This window comes from Gasterosteus aculeatus, chromosome 17, assembly GCF_964276395.1.
Source record: "Gasterosteus aculeatus chromosome 17, fGasAcu3.hap1.1, whole genome shotgun sequence".
Taxonomy (NCBI): domain Eukaryota; kingdom Metazoa; phylum Chordata; class Actinopteri; order Perciformes; family Gasterosteidae; genus Gasterosteus; species Gasterosteus aculeatus.
Genome location: NC_135705.1, coordinates 580,671 through 604,853, shown reverse-complemented (window position 1 = coordinate 604,853; position 24,183 = coordinate 580,671). Strand labels below are relative to the sequence as shown.

Sequence of the window (24,183 nt, the reverse complement as noted above, 5' to 3'; positions counted from 1 at the left end):
TACTTATTTAAGACAAAATACGTACTTTGTTTTTTAGTTTGAAACTGATTTATTCAACGGTTCTGGTCTCGTTAACGAAGGGTCGTCCCATTTGCCTCCTTTATGGTTATTGTGTGCAGACTTGGGACAAACTGCCACTCAGATTCGTCTCTGCGTCCAACCGGACGCCACCTGATCCTCGTCTTCCTCCATCGACTCAAAAGATTAACGAGGGACCTTCTGTGTCCAGAACAAAAAGTAAAAGAACACGTAAAAGACGCTCAGACGTCACTTTGTCTCAACGTCACTTTGTCTCACGGTCCCTTTGTCCCGGGTCTGGGTTTTTTCTGGTGGCTTTGGACCACAGTGCGTTGCCTTTAAACGTAGACTGATCACATGTCGCCACTGCTCAGAGGTCAAAGGTCACATTGCGTTACGGTAAATTCAGCAGACCATCCTGCATGAAATGAGCAGGACGGGGTTTGTTTTGGAGGTAACGTGATGAAGTTTATTTGGTCCAATGGGACATCTGGACCGTTGGACCGTCCTTTGGTTTCACACTGGACATGAAAGTGTTGCTGTAAGTCTTTGTTTCTTTAACACGTTCACGCCTTATTAACCACCCGACCTGGTTGAGTTAACCGACCTGTTAAGGTCCATTTACCGATCCAATGAATGAGGGAAAGGAAGAGCGACGGACGTCAGACCGGTTTGTTTCAGCAGTCCAACGTGCACGCTCCTCATCTTTGGGCTCGAGGTGGACCTCACATATGAAGACGGTTTCACAAGACCTCAAGTTGCAGATAAAAGTGAACGTCTTCATGTGTCCCCGTCTTCTTTAACTTGTTTCCTTTAGTTTCTAACGTTCTCTTTTCTCAAGAAAATATGTAAACGTCGGTGAATGAAAAGATATCAAAGGCAGAACGACTTTCTGGAGTAAGATGTATTGGTATTAATTGGATAATATTACAACTACTTCTACTACTACTACTATTACTACTACTAATAGTACTACTACTAGGGAGGTTTTTAGCTTTAAGACAGATACATTTCTGCGTGTTCTTATGAAGAAAGTAAAATGTTCTCTGTAAATACTTAGTTACTTTAGTTTGGGTTTTTCACTAAATGGGTTGATTATGAAGATGAAAGTGAAGAATGTGACCTCGGTCACTTTATTACTCGCAGGTTGATGTGCTCCTCTGATTCCTCTCCAGGCAGATTGATAATATCAGCGGATGTAAATATGAACACAAGCTTTGGAAACGTTTTTATTTCTCTTATTGTCTCTATGATTTAAGATGCACATAATTACCATTATTCTAACAGTGCTGAATAAGCACGTTTACGTTCAGGACTATTCTGTGAACCCGTTTTGTTTCTAATGAGACAAAGTGTGATTATTTCAAATGTTAACATGGATTTCTTTTCTCTCCTGTTTGGTTTTTTGTCCCACGTGGATTATATTCCAATAACACCGTGTTCTGTTAACGAGGAAAAGCCAATAAAAGCTCAGTTGTGTACCTTTGTTTGTTCCGCTGGTGTTAGTGGCCGATACGCTCAGGCTCATTATTCTGTAGTTATTCTCTTACAGCATTGCTGGATTTATTTGATTAAAATGGGAAAATATCAGTTTTGGTTATTAGTCCCTGTTAGCTCAGGGTGGTTCCCCGTTATTTAGTTCTTTTCTGATTTATCGTAGTGACTTTTAATACTTCCATTGATGTCAATCATTTATTTCAATCTAAGCTCCTTTCAACAAAGTGTCATCAAAATGAAGACGTTGTGATAAAGTTTAGAGATAAAAACAAACAGAGCAGCAGCCACCTGCAGAGGGTGAAAACCGCCCAACGCATCACCGGTTCCTCCCTCCCCACCATCGAGGCGTCCAGAGCAAGAGATGTCTGCCCTCCTGCCCTCTGGGAGGCGCTACAGGGGTCAGGAACAGCTTCATCCCTGCGGCCGTCACTCTACTGAACTCTGCCCCCCCTGAACTCTGAACTCTGCCCCCCACACACACATCTCCCTCAGTGACTGTACTCCCCCCTCCACCCTGGCTTGACTGCCACACCCTCCTCCAGCCACTGAACATTTGCACTGTTATTGTACATCCATTTCTTACTGTACACATCTATTTATTCACTTATTACACTATACATATGCACATACTCTGCACTTTTTGCTATTTTGCACTTCTGGTCGGATGTTAAACTGCATTTCGTTGCCTCAGTACTTGTACCCTGTGCAGTGACAATAAAGTTTAATCTAATCTAATCTAAACATAACGTTTTCAAACTGAAAATTTAAACAAATCAAAAATAATGAACAAGTAAGATAAACTTTTCTTTGGGTTATTTAAACAGAATAACTGGAGCAGCTCGACATGTTAAAAAGAAACATCATGAAAACATTTATGATCTTCATCTCTATCTGCTCTAATCCAAAGTCACACAGACCTTCAGAGGTGAGATCTTCACTTTATCTAATGTGTAAATGAATGGAAACATCCTCTCAGTGAAGGTGTGTGTGAAGGTGTGTATGTCTGTGTTAGCATCAGGATCAGAGAAACGCAGCTTCCCTCCGTTCCAGTCCAGATGCACTCTGATCCTCTGAGGCTTCGTCTGCACAGAGAGATCAGTGGCTGGAGCTGATGGTGACCATGCTGAGTATTTATCTTTACAGAACCCTATTATCAATATCCCAGACTGTACGTCTCGTTTCCTCTGGACAGACTCTGCTGACACACCCAGAAACCAGCATGTACCGTCTCCTACTTCAACATCCCAGCTGTGAGTCCCTGAGTTAAATCCCTCAGAGCCCAGAACAGACCAGCGTTCCTCAAACCTCTCTGGATTATCAGGAAGCTTCTGTCTCTCTCCTCGTCTCCCGCTGGTCAGATCTTCAGACAGGATGAGTCGTGGATAAGCAGTGTTTGGATCCAGAACCACAGGAGTGTAGGAGACCATCTCTTTCATCTTGCTCCAGATGTTGTAGGTCAGGTTGCCCAGGTGTTTGGCCTGGTCTATCAGAGCTCCTGATGGCAGCTGGTGGTCCTCCAGCAGGGGGCGCTGCTGGACTCTTTCCACTGCAGCCTTGTAGTGGTTCAGGAAGGAGACGTCTTCAGCTCTCAGCTGCTCCTCTGTGGCTCTGACTGTGTGTGAAAGAGCTGCTATCTCTCTGCTCAGAGCCTCCATCTTCTCCTCCATCATCTGACTCTTCTGCTTCTCTTCCTCCCTCAGAGCAGAGATCCTGGCCTCCTCGTCCTCCTTTAGAAACTGGTGAAGCTTATTAAACTGATCCTTAATCAGCCTCTCTGTGTCTCGGGCCTGGACCTTCATGTATGCTGCTGTTTGATCAGACGTCACTTTAACTTGTTCAAGGAGCTTTAACTTCTCCTTTAAGGCCTCCAGAGGTTCCTGAAGGTTCTTCTTGTGTTCTACAGCAGCTTCATCGATGGGTCTGAATCTGTGGTTGGTGTGTTTCTGTGAATCTCTGCAGACGACACACACTGGCTGCAGATGGTCCAGACAGAAGAGTCTGAGCTTCTCAGAGTGCAGACTGCAGAGAGTCTCTGAAGCTCTCTGGTCTCTCTCCACTGAGAAGGCCTCACACAGGTTCTTTAACGCCAGGTTTAAAGGTGGTTCTTCCTTTGAAGATCTTCTCCTACAAACTGGACACTCCTGAGCTTGTTTCTCTCTCCACCAGCTCTTCAGACAGACTTTACAGAAGCTGTGGCTACATGACAGAAGAACAGGATCTCTGAAGACTTCCTGACAGATCGGACAGCAGAAATCCTCCTGGGATCTGGAAGCCATTTGGTCTCAAAGCGAAGCTGAAGACACAGAAAGTAGATCAGTCACGGCTTCCCTCCCTCTTCTACTAACTTCACTGTTTCTACTCAAACTCACCTTCAGTCTGTGGAGCGTTCGGTTGTAGTTTCCCTCTTTTCTCTCCTGTAGAATCAATCAGAGGACGTCGTTGGTTTCTTCTTACGGTGAATTTGATCGTCTCTTGTCAGTCTGTGTGTCTCTCTTCAGCGAGAAGGAAAGAGAAACTGGTTGGGTTGTTTTAATAACGCCTTTCTACGTCCTACGTCACCACGTTGACCCCGAAGCGGAAGTGAACACGTGCGGGGGAAGAAGGAATCACCACGCATGTTGAGAGGACACGGCTCGTACTCAGGTAGTCTTCTCTCCAAGCACCTGGAAGTGTTTTAGAAACACACATCGGGTGTGTTGATGAAACGCTTCGTGTTTATAATAATGTGTGTTCTCGCTCTGGCGGCTGAAGTAAAACTCTGAAAGCTAGCTAGCTAGCTAACCGGCTAACATCGTTACTCCCACCGGACTGTCATCGCTGCTAAACACGCAACTTTTACATAGTTTAATCTATCTGGATAGACACGATTACTAGAGGCTCGTGACCGTTAACAAAGCTCTGCGATGATCTCCTCGCTGGCTGCTAAACGCCTAAAACTTCTAAAAGCTAACTAGCTAGCCGGCTAGCATTTGTTGCCGGACCCAAATGTCACAGCTAACGGTAACTTAACGTTACTTCACGCGTGTATTCTTATTAGTTAATGGACACAACAAACAGGACACAACCATCAGCAGCTCGTGTGGTACACAAACGTGCCTTGTGTGTGTTTATGTATCTTCTTCTAAAACATGTGGTGTCGTTCCAGGACCAGAAGCTAACCCCCCCAGCCCCTCCTACGTCATCATGGCCGTCAGAGCGTCGTTTGAGAAAAACAACGAGATCGGCTGCTTCGCCAAACTGACCAACACCTACTGCCTCGTGGCCGTGGGCGGCTCGGAGAACTTCTACAGGTGGGCAGCGCGTGCGTGGGGTGACTAGTACTGATGCCACCTGAGCGCGAGCCTCTCCGGCTGACGTCACCAATCTAAGTCTGAGTGGTTCTCCCCTCTGTGCCTCCAGTGTGAGACGTTAGATGTTATTTAGCAGAGGTAAACAGGAAGTGGTCAACGTGTCTTAATAATCGTTATCAAGGTAAGAAATGACCTTTTGTCTGGACAGACTGGTCGAAAACTTCCTGTTTCACAATAAAAGCAGCCAAGAACTGGAGCAAATCAGAATAAATCAATCCGTGGTCAAAGAGCGTTAACGGATGTAAACGGGAAGAGCTGGTATCTTTGAGTGGAATCATGGGGTGATTTAAGTAACATGTTCATGCACGTGTAGCTTGTTTTACTCTGTGTTCATATTGACTGAAGTGGTTACTAAAAGAGACCCTTTGTGTGAGCGCAGTGTGTTCGAGGGGGAGCTGTCAGAAACCATCCCCGTGGTCCACGCTTCCATCGCTGGCTGTCGCATCATCGGGAGGATGTGTGTGGGTGAGTGACGCCTCGGAACACACACACACACACACACACACACACACACACACACACACACACAGCAGAACAAGAGTGATCCTTCACAATGTTTTCAGGCCAGGGAGCCCAAACCGAGACGAAGTAGAGACCCCTGCTGTGAATGTGTTAGTGGTGTCAGAGCAACAAGTTGCTCTTTCTGTTTGTTTTTAAATGGTGTGTATCAGTTACTGCTGATGTTCCTTTTATAGTAACACGTCCCTGAATTGCTGCAGGCGAATACTAATATTAGATTAGATTTTACATTCAACTTTATTGTCATTGCACAAAGTACTGAGACAACAAAATGCAGTACAGCATCTAACCAGAAGTGCAAGAGAGCAGAGTATATCTATGTGGTGTGTATATGTGAATATGTACAGTATAAAATACACATGGAGGAGTATAAACATTAAGCAGGTTGTAAACATGAATGACCTGGTAGAGCAATGTGGCAGGACGGAGGTATCAAGTCAACATAGTTCTTGTTGCACTTGGATGATGGTGTTTTATATTAATCTGGGCTCCGTGTTATTGGTCCTTCTAAACCAAACTATTCAAATAGGTTTTTTTGTGCTGCTGCCATTTCTAAACAAACCTCGCAGACTGATTCCAACATTAATGATGTCTGCATAATAATCACACATAAAACATACAGACCTCACAACAACACCCCCCCTCAGGTAACCGCCACGGCCTCATGGTGCCCAACAACACCACCGACCAGGAGCTGCAGCACATCAAGAACTGCCTGCCGGACGCCGTGAGGATCCAGCGGGTGGAGGAGAGGCTCTCCGCCCTCGGCAACGTGGTCGCCTGCAACGACTACGTGGCGCTGGTCCACCCCGACCTCGACCGGGTGAGACGCCGCGCGGCCGCTGCATTTCGGGTGGCTTTATATATTTGAGGGGGAGGGGCTTATCTCCATGGGAACCTCTGTCTCGCTCTTCTCTAAACCAGCAGGGTTTTACTGCATCAGAACAACGACTCTGGTCGACATGAAACTGCACTTTCTTGTTCTTCTGGGTTTGTATCCTCATGGTTGAAATGTACTTTCACCCCCCCCGCGTCCAGGAGACGGAGGAGATCCTGGCGGACACCATGAAGGTGGAGGTGTTCCGTCAGACGGTGGCCGAGCAGGTCCTGGTCGGCTCTTACTGCACATTCAGCAACCAGGGCGGCCTTGTCCACCCGAAGACGTCCATAGAGGACCAGGACGAGCTGTCATCTCTGCTGCAGGTCCCCCTGGTGGTGAGTGACGTCCATCGCTGACCCCTAAGACACCAGGACCCGTCTCCATGGGTTAAATTAAAGTTTACAATGAATATTACTCAATAAAAAGCGACACACGGAGCACAGAACGTGTTTGTAGTGTGAACAAACGATCCATGAAGGAAGTTAATGTGACATTAGAGGATGCGTCTCTACCACTTCCTGTCCAGGCCGGCACGGTGAACCGGGGCAGCGAGGTCATCGCGGGGGGGATGGTGGTCAACGACTGGTGCGCCTTCTGCGGCCTGGACACCACCAGCACGGAGCTGTCCGTCATCGAGAGCGTGTTCAGGCTCGGCGACTCAGCGCAGCCCTCCGCCATCGCCACCAGCATGAGGGACTCTCTGATCGACAGGTGAGGGGGGGGGGGGGGCAACAGCCACACACACACACACACACACACACACACACACACACACACACACTCTACCATCTCACTGTTTACTAGGGCTGTCAAAATTGCTCAAAAATGACGTTCGTCTTTCGCTCGGCGTGCGATTTAAGGTTGTGATTCTTGTCCCAAATATGGCGGCTTGATTCAGTGAACTATTTCTAACATTAATTGAGGTTTTACAGTACTGACGTTGAACGCTCCGAGCGAGTTGTGCTGGGATAAACTTTTCCTTGGCATGAAACGGCAAATAATCAAACCAGTGCATGAAGCTGTTTTTATTCATGCAATAAACAGTCAGTGAGGCGCGCGCCCCCCACAGAGCAGTCGCGCCGCGACTTTACATTCTGATAGTTTTTAACTGTTAGAATGTATATTTGAAAAGCTAATATTCGTTAGCAGCCCTGTTTACAGATGAATTGTAACTTTTATCAATCAAAACACATGTATGTCTATTATTAGATGTCATTTGATTGACAGGTCTCTTACATCGTCCTTGTATGGTCGCTTCCTGTAGAGGACTTTCTTTGACGTGACCCTTCTCTTCTCCCATCAGCATGGCGTGAACCAATCGAAGGACGTCTCTGCCACCACGTTCCCCTCCAGGCTCCGCCCCATCACGCGTCTTTTTTTTATTTGTAGCGTTTGGTTTAATCACTTAAACCTGACGGGTAGAAGTACGTTTCTTCAGTTAGTGTTAAAAGGAACTTTATTTCTGCTCCTCCGTCAGTCGTCTGGATGCTTTTCGCGCTGAACAGGAGCTTGAAGCATCACCGGCTGTTTGAAGAATAACTCCAGACTGAGGAAGAGACGTCACTAACTCCACCTGTGGGTGGAGCAGCGTGTCTGTGAACATACGGCTGCATGGACTCTGTTTATAAAATAAATCACCCAGTTTTTATGTTTGTGAACTTTGGTGTTGAGCGAGAATAAAGTCAGCTTTTGTCACAGGAAGTACTTTCTTCTTCTGGTTCAGCCTTTAGGACTTCAATGTAAAGGAATACCATCCCTCCATCAGCAGGGGACCCCGAGCTTCCCTTTCCGGCCCACATCTACCAGCTTTGGCTGGGATCCCAAGGCGTTCCCAGGCCAGTGGAGACATAATCCCTCCTCCCTTAGGGAGGCGCCATGGGGGCAACCTCACCAGATGCCCAAACCACCGCAACTTTGTCTTTTGTCACCGTAAAGCAATACGGCCAAACTCTCCCTCCGCAGATCCTGAGGTACTTTACACCTTCACAGGAAATCCATCGGCTTCCTGCTGAGTGAAACATTTAATAAGACACTTTGACAGCAACTTTTCATTTATTGGCAAATGCTTTGAATAATGTTGCAGCAATGCATCTATTTATTTATATACACACACACACACCTCTGAAAAGCTTGATTATACACTCATGTCTTTGTTCTACGTGTAGATTCTTTTCTGGTTTGTGGGGTAAAACATTACAATGCATTTCTATGGCAGGAAATCAATTGACATTTATGATAAAAGACAAACGTGCAGGTTAAGTGCACTCAACCTTCTGTCTATAAAGTGACGCACGGATACAAAAGAATCAGTTTTATACACACTCCTAAAAAGAAAAGCTATGCCACTTGTATCAATTTATGTGCAAAAGTAGCTCGTTTATTCCAAACATTTAATACATTTCACTTCTGATGTTTGTCTGCTACGGTGAAAAGAATTCCCAAATGAAAAAGCTCTGCTGACTCGTGGCTGAAGTTCAACGCAGTGTTTTTACGAGAAGAGAAACGGCCGTCACGTTGTGATTTGTGTGTTAACGGTGCTCTTAAAGGGACTGAACTCGTTCTGTTAAATAGATTTGATGCTAATGGAACTACGGTGGCCTGCGAGCCGCTAAGTCAAACACTTGTATGGTTTGTCTGCTCTGGGCCACCGTAGCAACACGGAGATTTACTTATTGACCAGCCGCTCTGCAGAAACGACCTCACTTACACATATTGCACATGTAAAAATGTCAGTTTTTCAGCTGACGTGTCCACGAATGACTCAAACTGAAGAGAATTCAAAAGAAAAGAGTTAAAAGTTAAAAGCGACAATCCGTAGCAGTGACCTCATTCCCTTCTAGTCCCGCTCTGGACTCACGTGGTCTCAAGACTCGCTGTCCAACATGCACACGCACTGGTTTCATTCCACCCTTTCAAAATAAGAGTCTTGCGTGGGATCACGAAGACTAGAGGAAATTTCAAAAATGGAGAACAGAAAACACTCGCAGGTACGAGTGACTAACGAGGACGAGGAGACACGCGGGACGTCCTCTAGGTTTTTGTTGCTAGTTTTCTACTGACCAATGAGAAGAGGGCACTGAAGTATGGCGGCGGGGTGTAATCTGACTGACAGGGTGCTGCTACCTGGGCCTGTAACATAGCGGAGAGGATCCTCTCTCGCTCTCTACCCCCCCACCCCTCCCTCCCTCCCTCCCTAGCAGCCGAAGGTCTCCTGCGAGGCGTACACCATGTAGAGGAAGCCGTCCTCGTCCCTCTCCTGCTCGTAGATCTGGGAGATCGCCGTGGACACGGACACCATGCTGTGCTGGTTGACCAGCAGGAAGAAGGCCTGCGTGGGGTTCAGCTGCAGCCGGCGCCTGGGAAGGGGGGGGGGGGGGGGGATTATTCATATTCATTTACAACATCACGGAAGATCTCAGTGCTTCTTTCTTATTCTTAGTACCAAGTGACTCACTACACAAACAGGGAAGAGGAGCTACGAGCCGAACAGAGGAGGTGACATCAAGAGAATCAAAGAATAAAAGCCCCCCCTCGGCAGTGCCGTCCGTCTGCTCGTTTGTTTACCTGATGATCTTCACCAGCTCGCTCATGTTGACGTGGTCGGGTACCAGGAACTTGGTTTTGTCCAAAACGGGCAGCTGCTTCTCTCCCTTGTATCTCTCGATGATCACCTGCAGCAACACAGCTTCCTGTGAGTCTGTTGTCGACAGGAAGTGACATCATACCTGACGAGTTGGGTGCCAGACTAAGCTAGCGTCCTCTGTGATTTAAATGCACATGAAACCTTGATCGCGGCGGCGTGCTGGAGTCCGCTTACCGGGATCTTGTTGGGGTGCTGGTCCCGGATCTGCTGGACCTCTTTGCAGCGGTCAGCTGTGCGGAACAAAAGACAAGAGTTCATCTCAAGTGGATTTGTAGAAACTCGTCAGATATGAAGCTCTGATTCCTCGCTGATGCAAAACTAGAAATGTATTCTTACGCAGATAAACAACAACAAACCGCTCCTTGTCTGAAGGAATAATGTCTCCATTTGTAGTCCTGTCATCCAGTATCATGGATGCACAGAGTAAGTAAGTTTAGTTCAACGTGATCTTTTCTCTTGTTTTAGCCCAAATAAAAGCAAGCAGGGCCTCGTGGATGAACAACGGGTCCCACTCAGTTCATTCAGGACTTTCTGCCCCCGGCTTCCACATGAAGGGAGGGTGGGTCGAGTGGCAGAGACACAACAATCTCACAGAAACGCTGATTCTAATTGGTTGGTGGTTTGAGTCCCGGCTAACCCCTAATTGCTCCCCGGGCAAAAAAGTAAAAAGCCATGGGTTCAAAATGTAATGCTAAATGACCTGTAATGTAATAACTACACCCTGCGTCTCATAATTAATCAATTATCTCCACCGTTGTTGTTTGTCTGTGAGCTTTGTTTAGAGAAATACTAATCTGTACTACTAATATTTAATAATACCTAAAACTAAAGTCAACACTCATCATCTAAACGTGACTGAATAACCAGCTTGTGCAATGTCCGGACGGGGGGGTCAGGTTACAACATGAGTCACGAGCACGTGCGTACCGGGTAACATGTCAGCACATGTTGTTTTCCTTCTTAAGCAAACACTTGAATGTTTACTGCTAGCAGAGTGCAGCTAGCTAGCTCGGCTAGCGGGTGAAGGAGCTGGTTAAGGCCGGCCTAGAGGCTTCGAGGCCGGCCAGGCTAACGTGACAGTGACGCCGGTGGCTTCCAGACGTTAACATCAAACGGAGCAGCTGCAGGACAACGTTTAACCGGGTAATTTAGCACAGAGAACTGTCGTTAACGACCCGAGCCACGGCAGCCTCGTCACGGCCACAGTGAACACGACACACGTAAACACCGTGTGACGGACTGCACGGAGGGAGCTAGCAGGCCGGCTAACTAGCTTAGCTTCTCCACTCGCCCCCTGGTGCTTTTCTTACCGAATGTCCTCCTTTGTTTGAAGGGTCTGTCGGACGGCATCTCTGTCGCGGTTATTACACGGTTATAAACGCGGTTATTGACGGGCGGTATAACCGCTCACAACGCCACCCAGTGACGGAGGAGCTGGCGGGCGTTCGGCGGACTGTCTCCGGTCGTCTCTCCGGGTTCACTCTGAAGATCTGCTCCGGACAAACAAAGCAAGCGCACAGAGGCGATGACGTCATCGGCGGGATTTAAAGGGGCCGTTTACCGATTGATCCTTTACGAAAACAAGGTAAAGCAACAATAACAAGTCATTGTAAACAAAACCGGAATATGGATTAATAAAAAGCATGAATTATGTTCGTCAAGAAGTTTTATGTAAATAAATACTATTTTTTAAATCTGCATAAATATCTAGTGAGATTGGGTTTTAAAATACGTATTTGATAACCATTTACAAACAATATGAATACCGTTGTTGTGGGTTTTTTATTTATTGTTGTTTATTTATTTTTTCAGTGTTCCAAATACATAATAAAAAATATCTACACAATTTAGAGTTGTGTAGATAAGACCAAAGAGTAACTCAATTTATGTGTTGGTAAAATAAATGCATTAAACATTCTAGTTTGTTTGTTTATGAGGGATATATATATATATATATATATATTAGTATAACATAATAGTATAATACGTTTGATCTTATTGGTCATTTTGTCCTGACAGGAAATTTCTGCCCACAGCTGTTTAAACACATCTTTGTTGTTGTAAATAATGCGGATGTTGCATTTTCGCTTTTACAGTGGAAATAAACTATTTTTCTTATCTTTGTACTAATATATATCTATATATTCATGCAGAGCAGATACATCATATAAATAGGAAAGGCTTCTTCATCTGGTGTAATAATGTTTTATGTGTCGTCATCGTCATCAGAAGATTCATTATTCACACCGTATCGCTGTAGTCCGATTGCTGCTTTGTGTCTTTGTAGTTCTGCATCTCTCTGTAAACGGTTATAAATCTTTGGGGTTTTTAGACATTTTGAGTCATGATTGATGTTTTGAGTTTCTTTTTTGGACACTTCGTGTCTAATTTGATCTGTTTTTTTAAGTCTCGTTGACGTTGGTTTGTCTCTTCTTGCGGTTTTGAGTCTCAGTGACTTCAGAGGAGAAATGTGAGTTTTCCTGCTCACGCAACAACTACATGTACCAGAATGCATTGTGTGCACGCATCAGCCCGTAATCCACTGAATAAAACACATCTGACGGATTGGTCGTCCACATAAAAGGCAGCAAAACATCAGCGTGATGTAAATAACGTACACGACCACTCGGAACATTTAGTGTTTATTATGTCTTAATAATAACCATCTGAAACTTGACGCGGCCGAGCAGAGAAGGGTTTGTGGTGTAAATACTGAACTTCCACTTCTCCAGCCAACTAAACCATAAATAAGTTTTCCTTCAATTAGAACTGAAGATCCTCCTTTGACGCCTCGATGATCTGCGCCTTGTTCTCTCAGTGCTGAGATGTTTAGGATTATTTACGTGCTCTAATATCTCTGCCATGAACAGAGGGACGTGGCGGAGGAGGCCCGACTGGAATGCTAAAACATGGAGATCCGATCCGCCTCCTGCCGTTACTTCCTGGTGGAGTGGGACAAGGTTCTGGTCAACGGGCCACTTTGATTTAGAATGTTTGACAGTTTTTTTAAATATGAAAGACAGACAGAGCGAGAGACAAGTCGGAAGCTCCTCCTCCTCCTCTCAGTCCGACGGGTTCTGGATGACGATCAGGAAATAGTCCTTATCTGTGAGGACCAAAGACACCAGGGTTAGACTCAGACACCTTTCAGTGTCTCACCTTGTTTTTGTTGCATTTTATCCCAGATTTTTGGGCTTTAGCTCTTGGGGCCGATGGCTCGGTCCCACAGAGACTGGTGTCCCGCAGAGACAGGTGTGTCTCACCTGGAGCGATCATGATCTCGTTCTTCTTGGAGCGAATGCGGAGGAAGGTGAGGTCGTTCTGGGGGTCGATGTCCCGCACGGTGCTTCTGGCCTTCATCACCAGCTGGTGGATCAGGCCGGCGTACTGCACCGTGCTGGCGTTGTCCAGAGTCGTCTTGATGGGGATTCCTGATGGAGAACACGTTCATTCAGGAATGCAGCCTCAGATCAACACAAGATTCATTGATCGTAGTCATGATGGGAAAAAAGGCAAAAAGAGACGAGCCAAGAAATGAACGGTAGAAGAAAGATAAATCTTTTGTGATTATTAATGCTGCTTGGTGTTGTGACTGGTTAGCTAACATTAACAGGTGGTGCTGTGGCAGGGTAGTAATTATACATTAGGTGGTGTTGTGGTGGTTGACATGTGAACATACACTAAAAGAATAAATGACGTCACTCCCTCATCCTCTCACCTTCTGAATTGATGATGATGATTCCCTGAACTCCGTTCTGACTCTGGATCCGCTTCAGAGTTTCCTCTACTTCGGCCTGGGAGGACGATGTAATAATTTAACACGGCAACAGACGCGAGTGAAACCCCTCAGTGAGCTCGGCACTAATAGCTGCCGAATCAACACAGGAAGCTACACAGAGCTGCACCGACAACGCCCGCCTAGCATGAATAAACTAGCCGCAGGCAGCATTTGATTAAAATCCCACATAGTATTCAGTCACAGCTAAAATATAAACTTCGTTATGTAATAAATGTTTAGGCAGCCATCCCATCTTACCATTTTGATGTCAGAGTCAGCGATCAGTCTAACAGCTAACGGCACAGTTTGGTTGCTCGGAGAAGACAACTGACGTAAACTTCCGGGTCAGGTCACGCAACGCTGCGTTCGTGGTCCACCGTAAAAGTGGGACACGTGGGTGTTATGCTGCAAGAGAACAAACACGTGAGGCTCTCTTATTATTTTGTGAGTGAAAAATTTGTAAAATAACTGCGAACGAAGTACAGTAGAAGGTTTGATTAAATTGCTAAAATCATCTTTGAATAAATGTACTTTGTGACATTCCAGAAGTGGAATAACATCTAAACATCTGGCGATAATCTATTAACTATTTAAGAATGAACATTTACTGCATGTGACGATTTTCAATCTTCTCTTCAGCCCAAAAAACATTCCAGATATTATAAAATGCTTTGTGTTGTTTTTAAAAACCGAATCAACAACCATTTTTATGTTATTTGTTTGTTTATTTTACTCTAGAATGAAAATCCCAAATGCTTTTTTAAAATTGGTCTTTTTCTTGAAGGGTAAGAATGTGAACACTGTGGGCGCGGCCGGTTTCTCTCATCAAGTCGGACATACTTCACCGGAAGTCTCTTTTACTCTGTCCCCTTCAGAGTAAAAGAGATAAACACGTCTGGAGTTTACAAATACAAATGATGTGAGAAAACATTTACAAAAACATTACATTACACTTTAAACCCATGGCTTTTTCACATTTTTGCCTGGGGAGTAATTAGGGGTTATGTGTCTTGCTCAGGGACACTTCGACTGGAGACATTGGGCAGCTGGGACTCGAACCAACAACCTTGCGGTTCCCGACACACCCGCTCTATCCCCTGCGTCATCAGGACAGCAGAAAGCCTCTACAACTAAAAACACACCTCTACCCACTATACCTGGACTAGGTAGCACTTCTAACCACTCCACCTGGACTAGGTAGCACCTTTACACACTGCACCCTTACCCACTATACCTGGACTAGGTAGCACTTCTAACCACTCCACCTGGACTAGGTAGCACCTTTACACACTGCACCTTTACCCACTATACCTGGACTAGGTAGCACCTTTACCCACTGCACCTTTACCCACTCTACCTAGACTAGGTAGCACCTTTACACACTGCACCTTTACCCACTATACCTGGACTAGGTAGCACCTTTACCCACTGCACCTTTACCCACTCTACCTGGACTAGGTAGCACTTCTACCCACTCTACCTGGACTAGGTAGCACCTTTACGCACTATACCTGGACTAGGTAGCACCTTTACCCACTGCACCTTTACCCACTCTACCTGCACTAGGTAGCACCTTTACGCACTATACCTGGACTAGGTAGCACTTCTAACCACTCCACCTGGACTAGGTAGCACCTTTACACACTGCACCTTTACCCACTATACCTGGACTAGGTAGCACCTTTACCCACTGCACCTTTACCCACTCTACCTGTACTAGGTAGCACTTCTACCCACTCTACCTGGACTAGGTAGCACTTCTACCCACTAAACCCGCTCTTTCGCTTGTGAACCTTCACTTCAGGCTTTTATTTATTGAACCCCAACCGGAAGCTGTAGCTGCCTCTTGATGACGTGGTGGTCCACGTGACTGAGCTTCATTCCCTAAAAGCAGCGGAGACATGAACCAGGACGAGGACCTCGGTGAGAACAACGCCTTTTCCACTTTGACTATTTACTTACTTTACTAATTAAGTATTTTCCTCTTTTACTATTTGCTTACTTTAGTAGTTAATGTTTTTGACTATTTTACTCTTTTACTGTTTCTCCCTCCGAAGTTTGAGGACCCCCCCCCCTGCAGAACACCGTGTGCGGGGGGGGGGGTTCTGAACTTGTTGTAATAATTATGAGGCTTCAGCTCAGAAAACCTTAAGAAGTGCTATGCGTCCTTTCTTTAAAATATAATAATCATTATTATCTTAAACATTTTTTTCTCAATTATTGTTATTATTATCATATTAACACCTCCTCCATATTAAGATCCGTTTTTACTATTGACTTATTTTAATAATGTTCCTTGTTTCGTGTGTTATTTATTATATTTATGAATTTAAATGTTCTTTTTAATACAGTTTAATGAATTTATTTTCTGAATTACAATTTCTATTGTAAATATGTATATATATGTATCTATTATTTTTGACTGAATGAGATTTTTTAACATAAATCAGTGAAAACCTCGATAAAGATCAGTGTAAATGCTGTATATACGTGTGAATTTCTACCTGTAGTTCACTGTGGATGTTGAGTTGGTTTCACTCTGGAGTTCTGCACGACTATTTTGGATGCATTGTCCGGTCTTGGCGCTGTCGGCTTTGGTCTCCCCCCTTTTTAACCCCCCCCCCCTCTTCTTTTTTATTTGTCTCTCTATTAACAAGCCCCCCCCCCCCACCTCCTTGCCTCCCTCCCTGTTCCCACAGTCTGTCCATCTCAGCCCAGATCTCTTGAGGGAAACACCTCCTCGCTGGTATTTTTATCCCCCAGCCGGAGGTATTGTTGTACACTAAAACACTGAAAGTGTGTACTTCAACACGCTAACGAGGAGCATGACGCACGGAAGGGTGTCAATCAGGGTTCTATTGTGTGTATTCATGTAGTAATCGTTGACTGTTTAGAAAGACATTGTACTCTTTAATTTATCTGATGCAGGTTGAGAATTGAAAGGTTGGTTTCAAATGACAGCAGTGAAATATAGACAGTAATTAAATGATGCATGGATTCCTCTAGTGTTTTATTCATCTGTGTCATTCATCTGTGTACTAGTAGTGGTTGGTACTTGTAATAAATCCAAGTAACTATGTGGGTCTCTGCTGGTGTCAGATGTTTCACCTCATGATGAGGCTCTGTGAAGCTCACATCCAGATGTTTCACCTCATGATGAGGCTCTGTGAAGCTCACATCCAGATGTTAAACCTCATGATGAGGCTCTGGGAAGCTCACATCCAAATGTTTCACCTCATGATGAGGCTCTGGGAAGCTCACATCCAAATGTTTCACCTCATGATGAGGCTCTGTGAAGCTCACATCCAGATGTTACACCTCATGATGAGGCTCCGTAAAGCTCACATCTAGATGTTACACCTAACGATGAGGCTCCGTAAAGCTCACATCCAGATGTTACATCTCATGATGAGGCTCTGTGAAGCTCACCTCCAGATGTTAAACCTCATGATGAGGCTCTGTGAAGCTCACATCCAGATGTTTCACCTCATGATGAGGCTCTGTGAAGCTCACATCCAGATGTTAAACCTCATGATGAGGCTCTGGGAAGCTCACATCCAAATGTTTCACCTCATGATGAGGCTCTGGGAAGCTCACATCCAAATGTTTCACCTCATGATGAGGCTCTGTGAAGCTCACATCCAGATGTTAAACCTCATGATGAGGCTCTGGGAAGCTCACATCCAAATGTTTCACCTCATGATCAGGCTCTGTGAAGCTCACATCCAGATGTTACACCTCATGATGAGGCTCCGTAAAGCTCACATCCAGATGTTACACCTCACGATGAGGCTCCGTAAAGCTCACATCCAGATGTTACATCTCATGATGAGGCTCTGTGAAGCTCACCTCCAGATGTTACACCTCATGATGAGGCTCTGTGAAGCTCACATCCAGATGTTACATCTCATGATGAGGCTGTATGAAGCTCACATCCAGATGTTACACCTCATGATGAGGCTCCGTAAAGCTCACATCCAGATGTTACACCTCACGATGAGGCTCCGTAAAGCTCACATCCAGATGTTACATCTCATGATGAGGCTCTGTGAAGCTCACCTCCAGATGTTACACCTCATGATGAGGCTCCGTAAAGCTCACATCCAAGTGTTACACCTCATGATGAGGCTCCGTAAAGATCACATCCAGATGTTTCACCTCATGATGAGGCTCTGTGAAGCTCACATCCAGATGTTACATCTCATGATGAGGCTGTATGAAGCTCACATCCAGATGTTACACCTCATGATGAGGCTCTGTTAAGGTCACATCCATATGTTACACCTCATGATGAGGCTCTGTGAAGCTCACATCCAGATGTTAAACCTCATTATGAGGCTCTGAAGCTCACATCCAGATGTTAAACCTCATTATGAAGCTCTGTGAAGTGCACGTCCAGATGTTACACCTCATGATGGGGCTTTATGAAGCTCACATCCAGATGTTACACCTCAGGATGAGGCTTTATGAAGATCACATTCAGATGTTACACCTCACGATGAGGCTGTATGAAGCTCACATCCAGATGTTACACCTCACGATGAGGCTGTATGAAGCTCACATCCAGATGTTACACCTCACGATGAGGCTCTGGAGTTCAGCAACGGAGTCTGTGAAGAACCTTACTGATGCATCTTCTGACGTAAGGACTTTGGAGTGACACCTCCTCCATTCCTCTGCAGAACTCTGCAGAAGTTCTCCATTGTTATGACATGAGTTTTTATGACCTGAGAAGGTCGGGCATGTTGAAGGAAACAAGACAATCCGATAGAACTTTAGATCAGAAGTCATAGGTCAGTCTGAGGAGCTCGAGAGGCTTTGTCCTTTATCGTCTTAGCCGGTTCTCTGCGTCAAATTTGGCCTTAATTTGTAAATTCTCATCAGTAATATTGAAATATGAAACATAAACATGTGGATGGAAACACATCCAGTAAAGTAAAGACTACTTGTCCTTCACTTCATCTTTTCAGGGGCCTTTGACCCCAACATACCAGAGGAGGGACCTTCAGCGCCACCCGCCGGCTGGCTGGACGACGTACATGGGTACCATGGCAACAACGGAGGAGGTGAGTCCGATCTTCTATGTAAACCAGTCTCACATTAGGGGGGGGGGGCAGTTCGGCCCCCCGGATGACTCTGCTATTTATGATCAGGCTGGCCACCGCCGGCCTGATCATCACCGCCGGGCTGGTCTGGCCCACTTGAGATCAAATGTGAACCCAGTCTTACTTTAGTCCTGATCCTCTATGTAAACCAGAACCACCACTATGAAAGTTCATCTTAGGAGCTTCATCAGCCTTCATCTCTCGTGTCTGTGTTACTGTGCCCCCCCAGAAGGAGATAATCCGTTGTGTCCCCTGCCCCCTGCCTATGTCCCCCAGCCCGAACTCAACAAGAACACCTTGGTGCCTGACGTCAGGTAACAAAATCCTCCGACTCGTCCCCGAGATCTGTGTGTGCGTTGTCTCTGACACAAAGATACACAAACGTATCTGTGTGTGTCTTCCAGGGTCCCCACAGTGTCGGAGGACGTGGCTCGGGACGCCCTGCTCAGATTTGTGGAGTCCAAATGGAGGTTCAGCTCCAAACCTGCCAGGAACCTGGTCTTCAAAGAGCTGAAGCCCATCACGGTGTATCGGGTAAGAGAACACCTCAACCACCTGAGGTGGAACATCTAACACATTGTGGAACATAACGGTGTACAGTGGTGATTAAATGGACCCAGAGTCCTCACATCCAGCCCGTGTCTCTGATTGTCCCCACGCAGTATCGACTGGAGACCTACACTGAGACCAGGACCAGCGCCTGGCAGTTTGAACCCTATAATGGTAAAAAGGGGTGTCTGGAGGTTTGACTGGAGGTCTGTCAGTTGGTCTGATTGGAGGTCAGTGGGGATGTCTGATTGGAGGTCAGTGTGGGGGTTTGATTGGAGGTCTGATTGGAGGTCAGTGTGGAGGTCTGATTGGAGGTCAGTGGGGATGTCTGATTGGAGGTCAGTGTGGGGGTTTGATTGGAGGTCTGATTGGAGGTCAGTGTGGGGGTTTGATTGGAGGTCTGATTGGAGGTCGGTGTGGAGGTCTGATTGGCGGTCAGTGTGGAGGTCTGATTGGAGGTCAGTGTGGAGGTCTGATTGGAGGTCAGTGTGGGGGTTTGATTGGAGGTCAGTGTGGGGGTTTGATTGGAGGTCTGATTGGAGGTCTGATTGGAGGTCAGTGTGGAGGTCTGATTGGAGGTCAGTGTGGGGGTTTGATTGGAGGTCTGATTGGAGGTCAGTGTGGAGGTTTGATTGGAGGTCTGATTGGAGGTCAGTGTGGAGGTCTGATTGGAGGTCAGTGTGGGGGTTTGATTGGAGGTCTGATTGGAGGTCAGTGTGGGGGTTTGATTGGAGGTCTGATTGGAGGTCAGTGTGGAGGTCTGATTGGAGGTCAGTGTGGAGGTCTGATTGGAGGTCAGTGTGGGGGTTTGATTGGAGGTCTGATTGGAGGTCAGTGTGGAGGTTTGATTGGAGGTCTGATTGGAGGTCAGTGTGGAGGTCTGATTGGAGGTCAGTGTGGGGGTTTGATTGGAGGTCTGATTGGAGGTCAGTGTGGGGGTTTGATTGGAGGTCTGATTGGAGGTCAGTGTGGGGGTTTGATTGGAGGTCTGATTGGAGGTCGGTGTGGAGGTCTGATTGGAGGTCAGCGTGGAGGTCTGATCGGAGGTCAGTGTGGAGGTCTGATTGGAGGTCAGTGTGGGGGTTTGATTGGAGGTCTGATTGGAGGTCAATGTGGAGGTCTGACTGGTGTTGTAGAGCTGTATATATTAGTACATATATGAACCTCCTGTTGGAGCTCTGCAGGCGTTTTGCTGCAGGCGTTCTTCTCCTTTGAGCGTGAACATTCCATGAGAACAATCCAACTCACCTCGAGTCCCAGGACCTTTATGCAGATCACAGGTCATTCCACCTCTCACTCCACCTAATCAGTTCCTTCTGCTCACCTGCCTACGCTTCTCACTCCCTTCAGTATTTAGTCACTCACTCACTGCCAGATCGTTCTCCACATTCATGCCAGACCTTCCAGCACTTTCTTGTGGACCGATTCTCCGTGCCGACCCTGCCTGTCTTGGACTACCCCGTCTCGCCCCCGCCCGGTAATCCACCCGGTCTTCTGTCCGCGACCACGTCGTGTCCCAGTGACTCTGTAAACTGTTTGTTTGCATTGAGGAATGTGGAACTGGGTCTTCACTCGTTACAAGATCTCTTCCGGGTGGTTGTTCATTCTCTGTCCTCCAACAGGACAGCTGGTGGATGGTCCTCAGTTCGGGGTGAGTCCTCCTCCGTGGGACGTCCCGGTGTCCCTGCCGCCGAGGTACGCCGACCGGGTGGAGAAGGTCCCCGTGCCCCACTCGTCTTTCGTGAAGGTGCGGACTTCCCTCACTGCCGCTGTCCTTTTTCATGTCCTTGGTCTCAAAGTGACGAGTTTGCGTTTTTGTTAGCTGTGTCACAAGTGCCACGGCTGTGGAAGGACTCGCTGTGGACACTGCCACGGGAGAGGCCAGGTGAGATGTCCTCAGCACCAGTGGACGGAGGAGGTGGAGACGTCTCCGCATACGTCTATGGATATCTATAAAATGGTCAAATACACGGACGTCATTCCTCTATTGATGAATTCCTGGTTTTGTGTAAAACACGGATGAAGATAAGCGACTGAAGCTTCGACTGTAAACTTCTTTTTCAATATTTATTATTCATTTTTATTGAACATTTCAGCATTACATTTATTACAGATTTTACAAAGAGACATCAAAAGAAACACATTCACGTAAATACAATTAGAAACGTATAATATAAGAATCTTATCTTATGAGCTATGCTATATATAGTGATTTACTACATCCAGAAGAATGTTCCATATTAGTATATGTATGTATGTCTGTTTCATGGGCTCCTCTGGTGTTACAGAAGCGCTGCACGTTTTGTCATGGCAACGGGCGCTCCAGGAACAAGCAATGCACTTCCTGTCGCGGCCGAGGGCGCAAGAGGTGGGCCTCTTATTTCATACGTTATCTGGGCCTCGACAGCTCTGCTCGTCTCAACGTATTTGCACAAATGCTTTCATGTTTCACCCCCCCCCCCCCCCCGCCCCCCCTGCAGGTGCACCTTCTGTCACGGCCACGGACACAACACCTGCTCCGTTTGCCACGGCAGCAAGAACCTGCTGCACTCCATCCTGCTCACCGTCACCTGGTAGGTCAGAGGTCAGAGGTCCTTTGTCTCAAAGTCATTAGTAGAAGTGTGTGTGTGTGTGTGTGTGTGTGTGTGTGTGTGTGTGTGTGTGTGTGTGTGTGTGTGTGTGTGTGTGTGTGTGTGTGTGTGTGCGCCTGCAGGAAGAACGACATCAGCGACTACATCCCGGACCGCCAGCCAGACTTCCCCGACAAGAAGTTTGAGAAGGTGACCGGAGACCCTTTCTTTGTGGACGAGAGCGTTCTGGTAGGAAAACAAGAGCCTTCTTTTGCTTTAGTAATGAGGTGATGGGGGGGGGGGGGTCAGCTGACCCTCGCTGATGGACCGTGTCCTCCCAGGTTTACCCGATCCAAGGTTTCCCCGATCAGGAGATCTGCGATGTCTCCAGGAAGATGATTAACGAACACCTCCATCGCTTCAGCTCCACCAGCCGCATCCTGCAGCAGGTACGAGCTCGCCGTCCGATGGAAGGAGGTCTTTCTTCACTCCAAAGTGAAGCAAAAAAGGTCATAAACTAGAATTTAACAAAAGAAAACTACAGTACTAATAGACCCAAACAACTACAAAACAGACACGAAGGGACGTTAACGCTCTAACTCAGATGAGATGTATTCCTAAGAGGACGCTAACGCCGATGCTAACGCCGATGCCAACGCCGATGCTAACGCCGATGCTGACCCGCTGTCTGCTCCGCAGCGTCAGACCATCGAGCTGGTGCCGCTGACCCACGCGCTCTACACCTACAACGGGAAGGAGTCCAGCTTCTTCGTCTTCGGGGTGGAGAACAAGGTGTTCGCCTCCAAGTATCCCTCCGCCTGCTCTGTTTTATAGGAACTACGCGCCGTTTCATCAGAAAGACATTTACACACAAACCAAGATACTTTTTATGTTTTATTATGAAATCAATGTTTCTACTTCAGTCAGCTCAGGTTTCAGATAAGAATCCATCCGTTTTTGTATTTTTCTGTTTTTATATGTGAGATAATGTTCTCTTCTTATTGTTTACTGCCACATTAGGGAACCAGAGGAATGTGTTCGATACGCAAAACTCACCTTCTGAATTCTGAATAAAGATTGTTTCTGCGTGAAAACATTTAACACAACGTCCGTCTCTTTATTTATTATTTATTCATTGTTTGTTGTCCTCAAATTCCTATTATGAATCTACTTACGAAACCAAACCTCTTCATGCTGCGATGACATCATCTTATCGTTAGATCATCGGATCCACGAGAAGCTCAATTTATGGAGGTTAAGAAATGTTAAATAACACCTTGATACCGTACGGAGAAGCTGAGTTTCTCTTTTAACACATTTGAATTCCTTCCAGTTGATTTATTGAAAGCGGTCACCTCCGCCCACGAGGGGGCGCTCTGGTTCCTTGGACCAGGACGGCTGAAGGTTTGGGGACAACACGTGATGTGGGAAATATGACAACTCCTCCAAAGTGTTTTTGTTGAACTTGTGTCTAACACGCAGGAAGAATGTGTCATCATTTATTTACAACATGATGTTATTGACACAGAAAGAACAAACAGTGTAAATAAACTTTCACCCAAAATAATCGTGAAAAGCTAAAAAACAGCAAACACTAAAAAACAACACATGAAACATTCTCGTACACAAAAAAACTACAGCGCTCAAATAAAAACGTAGCCGCAGATTTCACCGTAATTTGTCCCAGATTGACTTTCATATGCAAACATTTGATAATATCATATACAACGTCGACAAATCATGAGAACAAAGCCATGGAAAAGAGTTTTTCTTTTTTATTCGATTCATTTTATAACCCCAAATCGCAAATGGCAGATCTTGGCCGGAGGGCTTTTCGGTCCTTGTAGGGCGACGCGGTGTAACAAGCTCTCGTGGGTGAGGAGGTCATTTTGTGTATTGACGTCGTCCTTTCAATTCTCGTTATGGTGGTTTTGCTTCAATTTGATTTCAATCGTTTTGTGTCTCTATTTGTTCATTTTTTATTTCTTTGAGGTAGTTTTGATTTTGTTTATTTTTGAGCAATTTTGAATTATTAGAAATTAGAAAGTTCCATATGTGCTACAATAGATTCAACTTTAACTGAAGGTATTTTTATATTGGGGTGCAGCAAAGCGATCTGAATTCGACATATTTTACATTCAACAGCCTTTTTTAATGGGAAATGTATTTTTTATCTTTCATTGATAGACAGTAATGTAGAAGATATCATTTATATTGAGTTCTTATTTTAAAGTACGTTGGGGAGAGTTTGGTCTGTTTGAATGTTTGTATATA

General features: G+C 45.9%; 5 protein-coding genes across 18 annotated transcripts; 2 read left to right on the top strand and 3 right to left on the bottom strand.

The window, feature by feature from the left end:
• Positions 1–1,696: 1,696 nt before the first annotated feature.
• On the bottom strand, positions 1,697–4,025 carry LOC120835836 (nuclear factor 7, brain). Of its 2 annotated transcripts, XM_078092633.1 has the most exons (3): positions 3,885–4,025; positions 3,527–3,808; positions 1,697–3,388 (listed from the first exon to the last, which is right to left on the bottom strand). In XM_078092633.1, exons 2-3 carry the CDS (start codon positions 3,789–3,791, stop codon positions 2,412–2,414), a joined length of 1,242 nt encoding a protein of 413 aa, XP_077948759.1. In that variant the 5' UTR covers positions 3,792–3,808; positions 3,885–4,025; the 3' UTR covers positions 1,697–2,411. The 2 variants fall into 2 exon arrangements, with proteins under 2 accessions (XP_077948759.1, XP_077948758.1); XM_078092632.1 differs by having other exon boundaries at positions 1,697–3,808.
• Positions 4,026–4,033: 8 nt separating this feature from the next.
• On the top strand, positions 4,034–7,965 carry eif6 (eukaryotic translation initiation factor 6). Its single transcript, XM_040203291.2, has 7 exons — positions 4,034–4,158; positions 4,661–4,805; positions 5,245–5,330; positions 6,032–6,207; positions 6,423–6,599; positions 6,791–6,975; positions 7,568–7,965. The coding sequence occupies exons 1-7, from the start codon at positions 4,131–4,133 to the stop codon at positions 7,575–7,577; spliced, it is 807 nt and encodes a 268-aa protein (XP_040059225.2). The 5' UTR covers positions 4,034–4,130; the 3' UTR covers positions 7,578–7,965.
• A 332-nt stretch (positions 7,966–8,297) lies between these two features.
• Positions 8,298–11,360, bottom strand: map1lc3a (microtubule-associated protein 1 light chain 3 alpha). The gene is made up of 4 exons (XM_040203293.2): positions 11,218–11,360; positions 10,082–10,137; positions 9,829–9,935; positions 8,298–9,620 (listed from the first exon to the last, which is right to left on the bottom strand). Exons 1-4 carry the CDS (start codon positions 11,255–11,257, stop codon positions 9,458–9,460), a joined length of 366 nt encoding a protein of 121 aa, XP_040059227.1. The 5' UTR covers positions 11,258–11,360; the 3' UTR covers positions 8,298–9,457.
• Positions 11,355–23,010, top strand: LOC120834907 (protein SSUH2 homolog). 13 transcript variants are annotated; one of them, XM_040203286.2, is made up of 13 exons: positions 11,355–11,492; positions 15,490–15,608; positions 18,656–18,751; positions 19,020–19,104; positions 19,195–19,324; positions 19,453–19,513; positions 20,962–21,086; positions 21,162–21,224; positions 21,628–21,707; positions 21,820–21,912; positions 22,053–22,158; positions 22,251–22,358; positions 22,609–23,010. In XM_040203286.2, the coding sequence occupies exons 2-13, from the start codon at positions 15,587–15,589 to the stop codon at positions 22,741–22,743; spliced, it is 1,104 nt and encodes a 367-aa protein (XP_040059220.2). In that variant the 5' UTR covers positions 11,355–11,492; positions 15,490–15,586; the 3' UTR covers positions 22,744–23,010. The 13 variants fall into 13 exon arrangements, 12 of the variants coding, with proteins under 12 accessions (XP_040059220.2, XP_040059221.2, XP_077948767.1 ...); XR_013453272.1 differs by lacking the exon at positions 11,355–11,492 and adding an exon at positions 20,738–20,816 and having other exon boundaries at positions 22,532–23,010; XM_040203287.2 differs by lacking the exon at positions 11,355–11,492 and having other exon boundaries at positions 19,023–19,104.
• Positions 12,537–14,076, bottom strand: dynlrb1 (dynein, light chain, roadblock-type 1). The gene is made up of 5 exons (XM_078092650.1): positions 13,944–14,076; positions 13,626–13,701; positions 13,171–13,338; positions 12,933–13,013; positions 12,537–12,849 (listed from the first exon to the last, which is right to left on the bottom strand). The coding sequence occupies exons 1-4, from the start codon at positions 13,944–13,946 to the stop codon at positions 12,970–12,972; spliced, it is 291 nt and encodes a 96-aa protein (XP_077948776.1). The 5' UTR covers positions 13,947–14,076; the 3' UTR covers positions 12,537–12,849; positions 12,933–12,969.
• Positions 23,011–24,183: the final 1,173 nt, after the last annotated feature.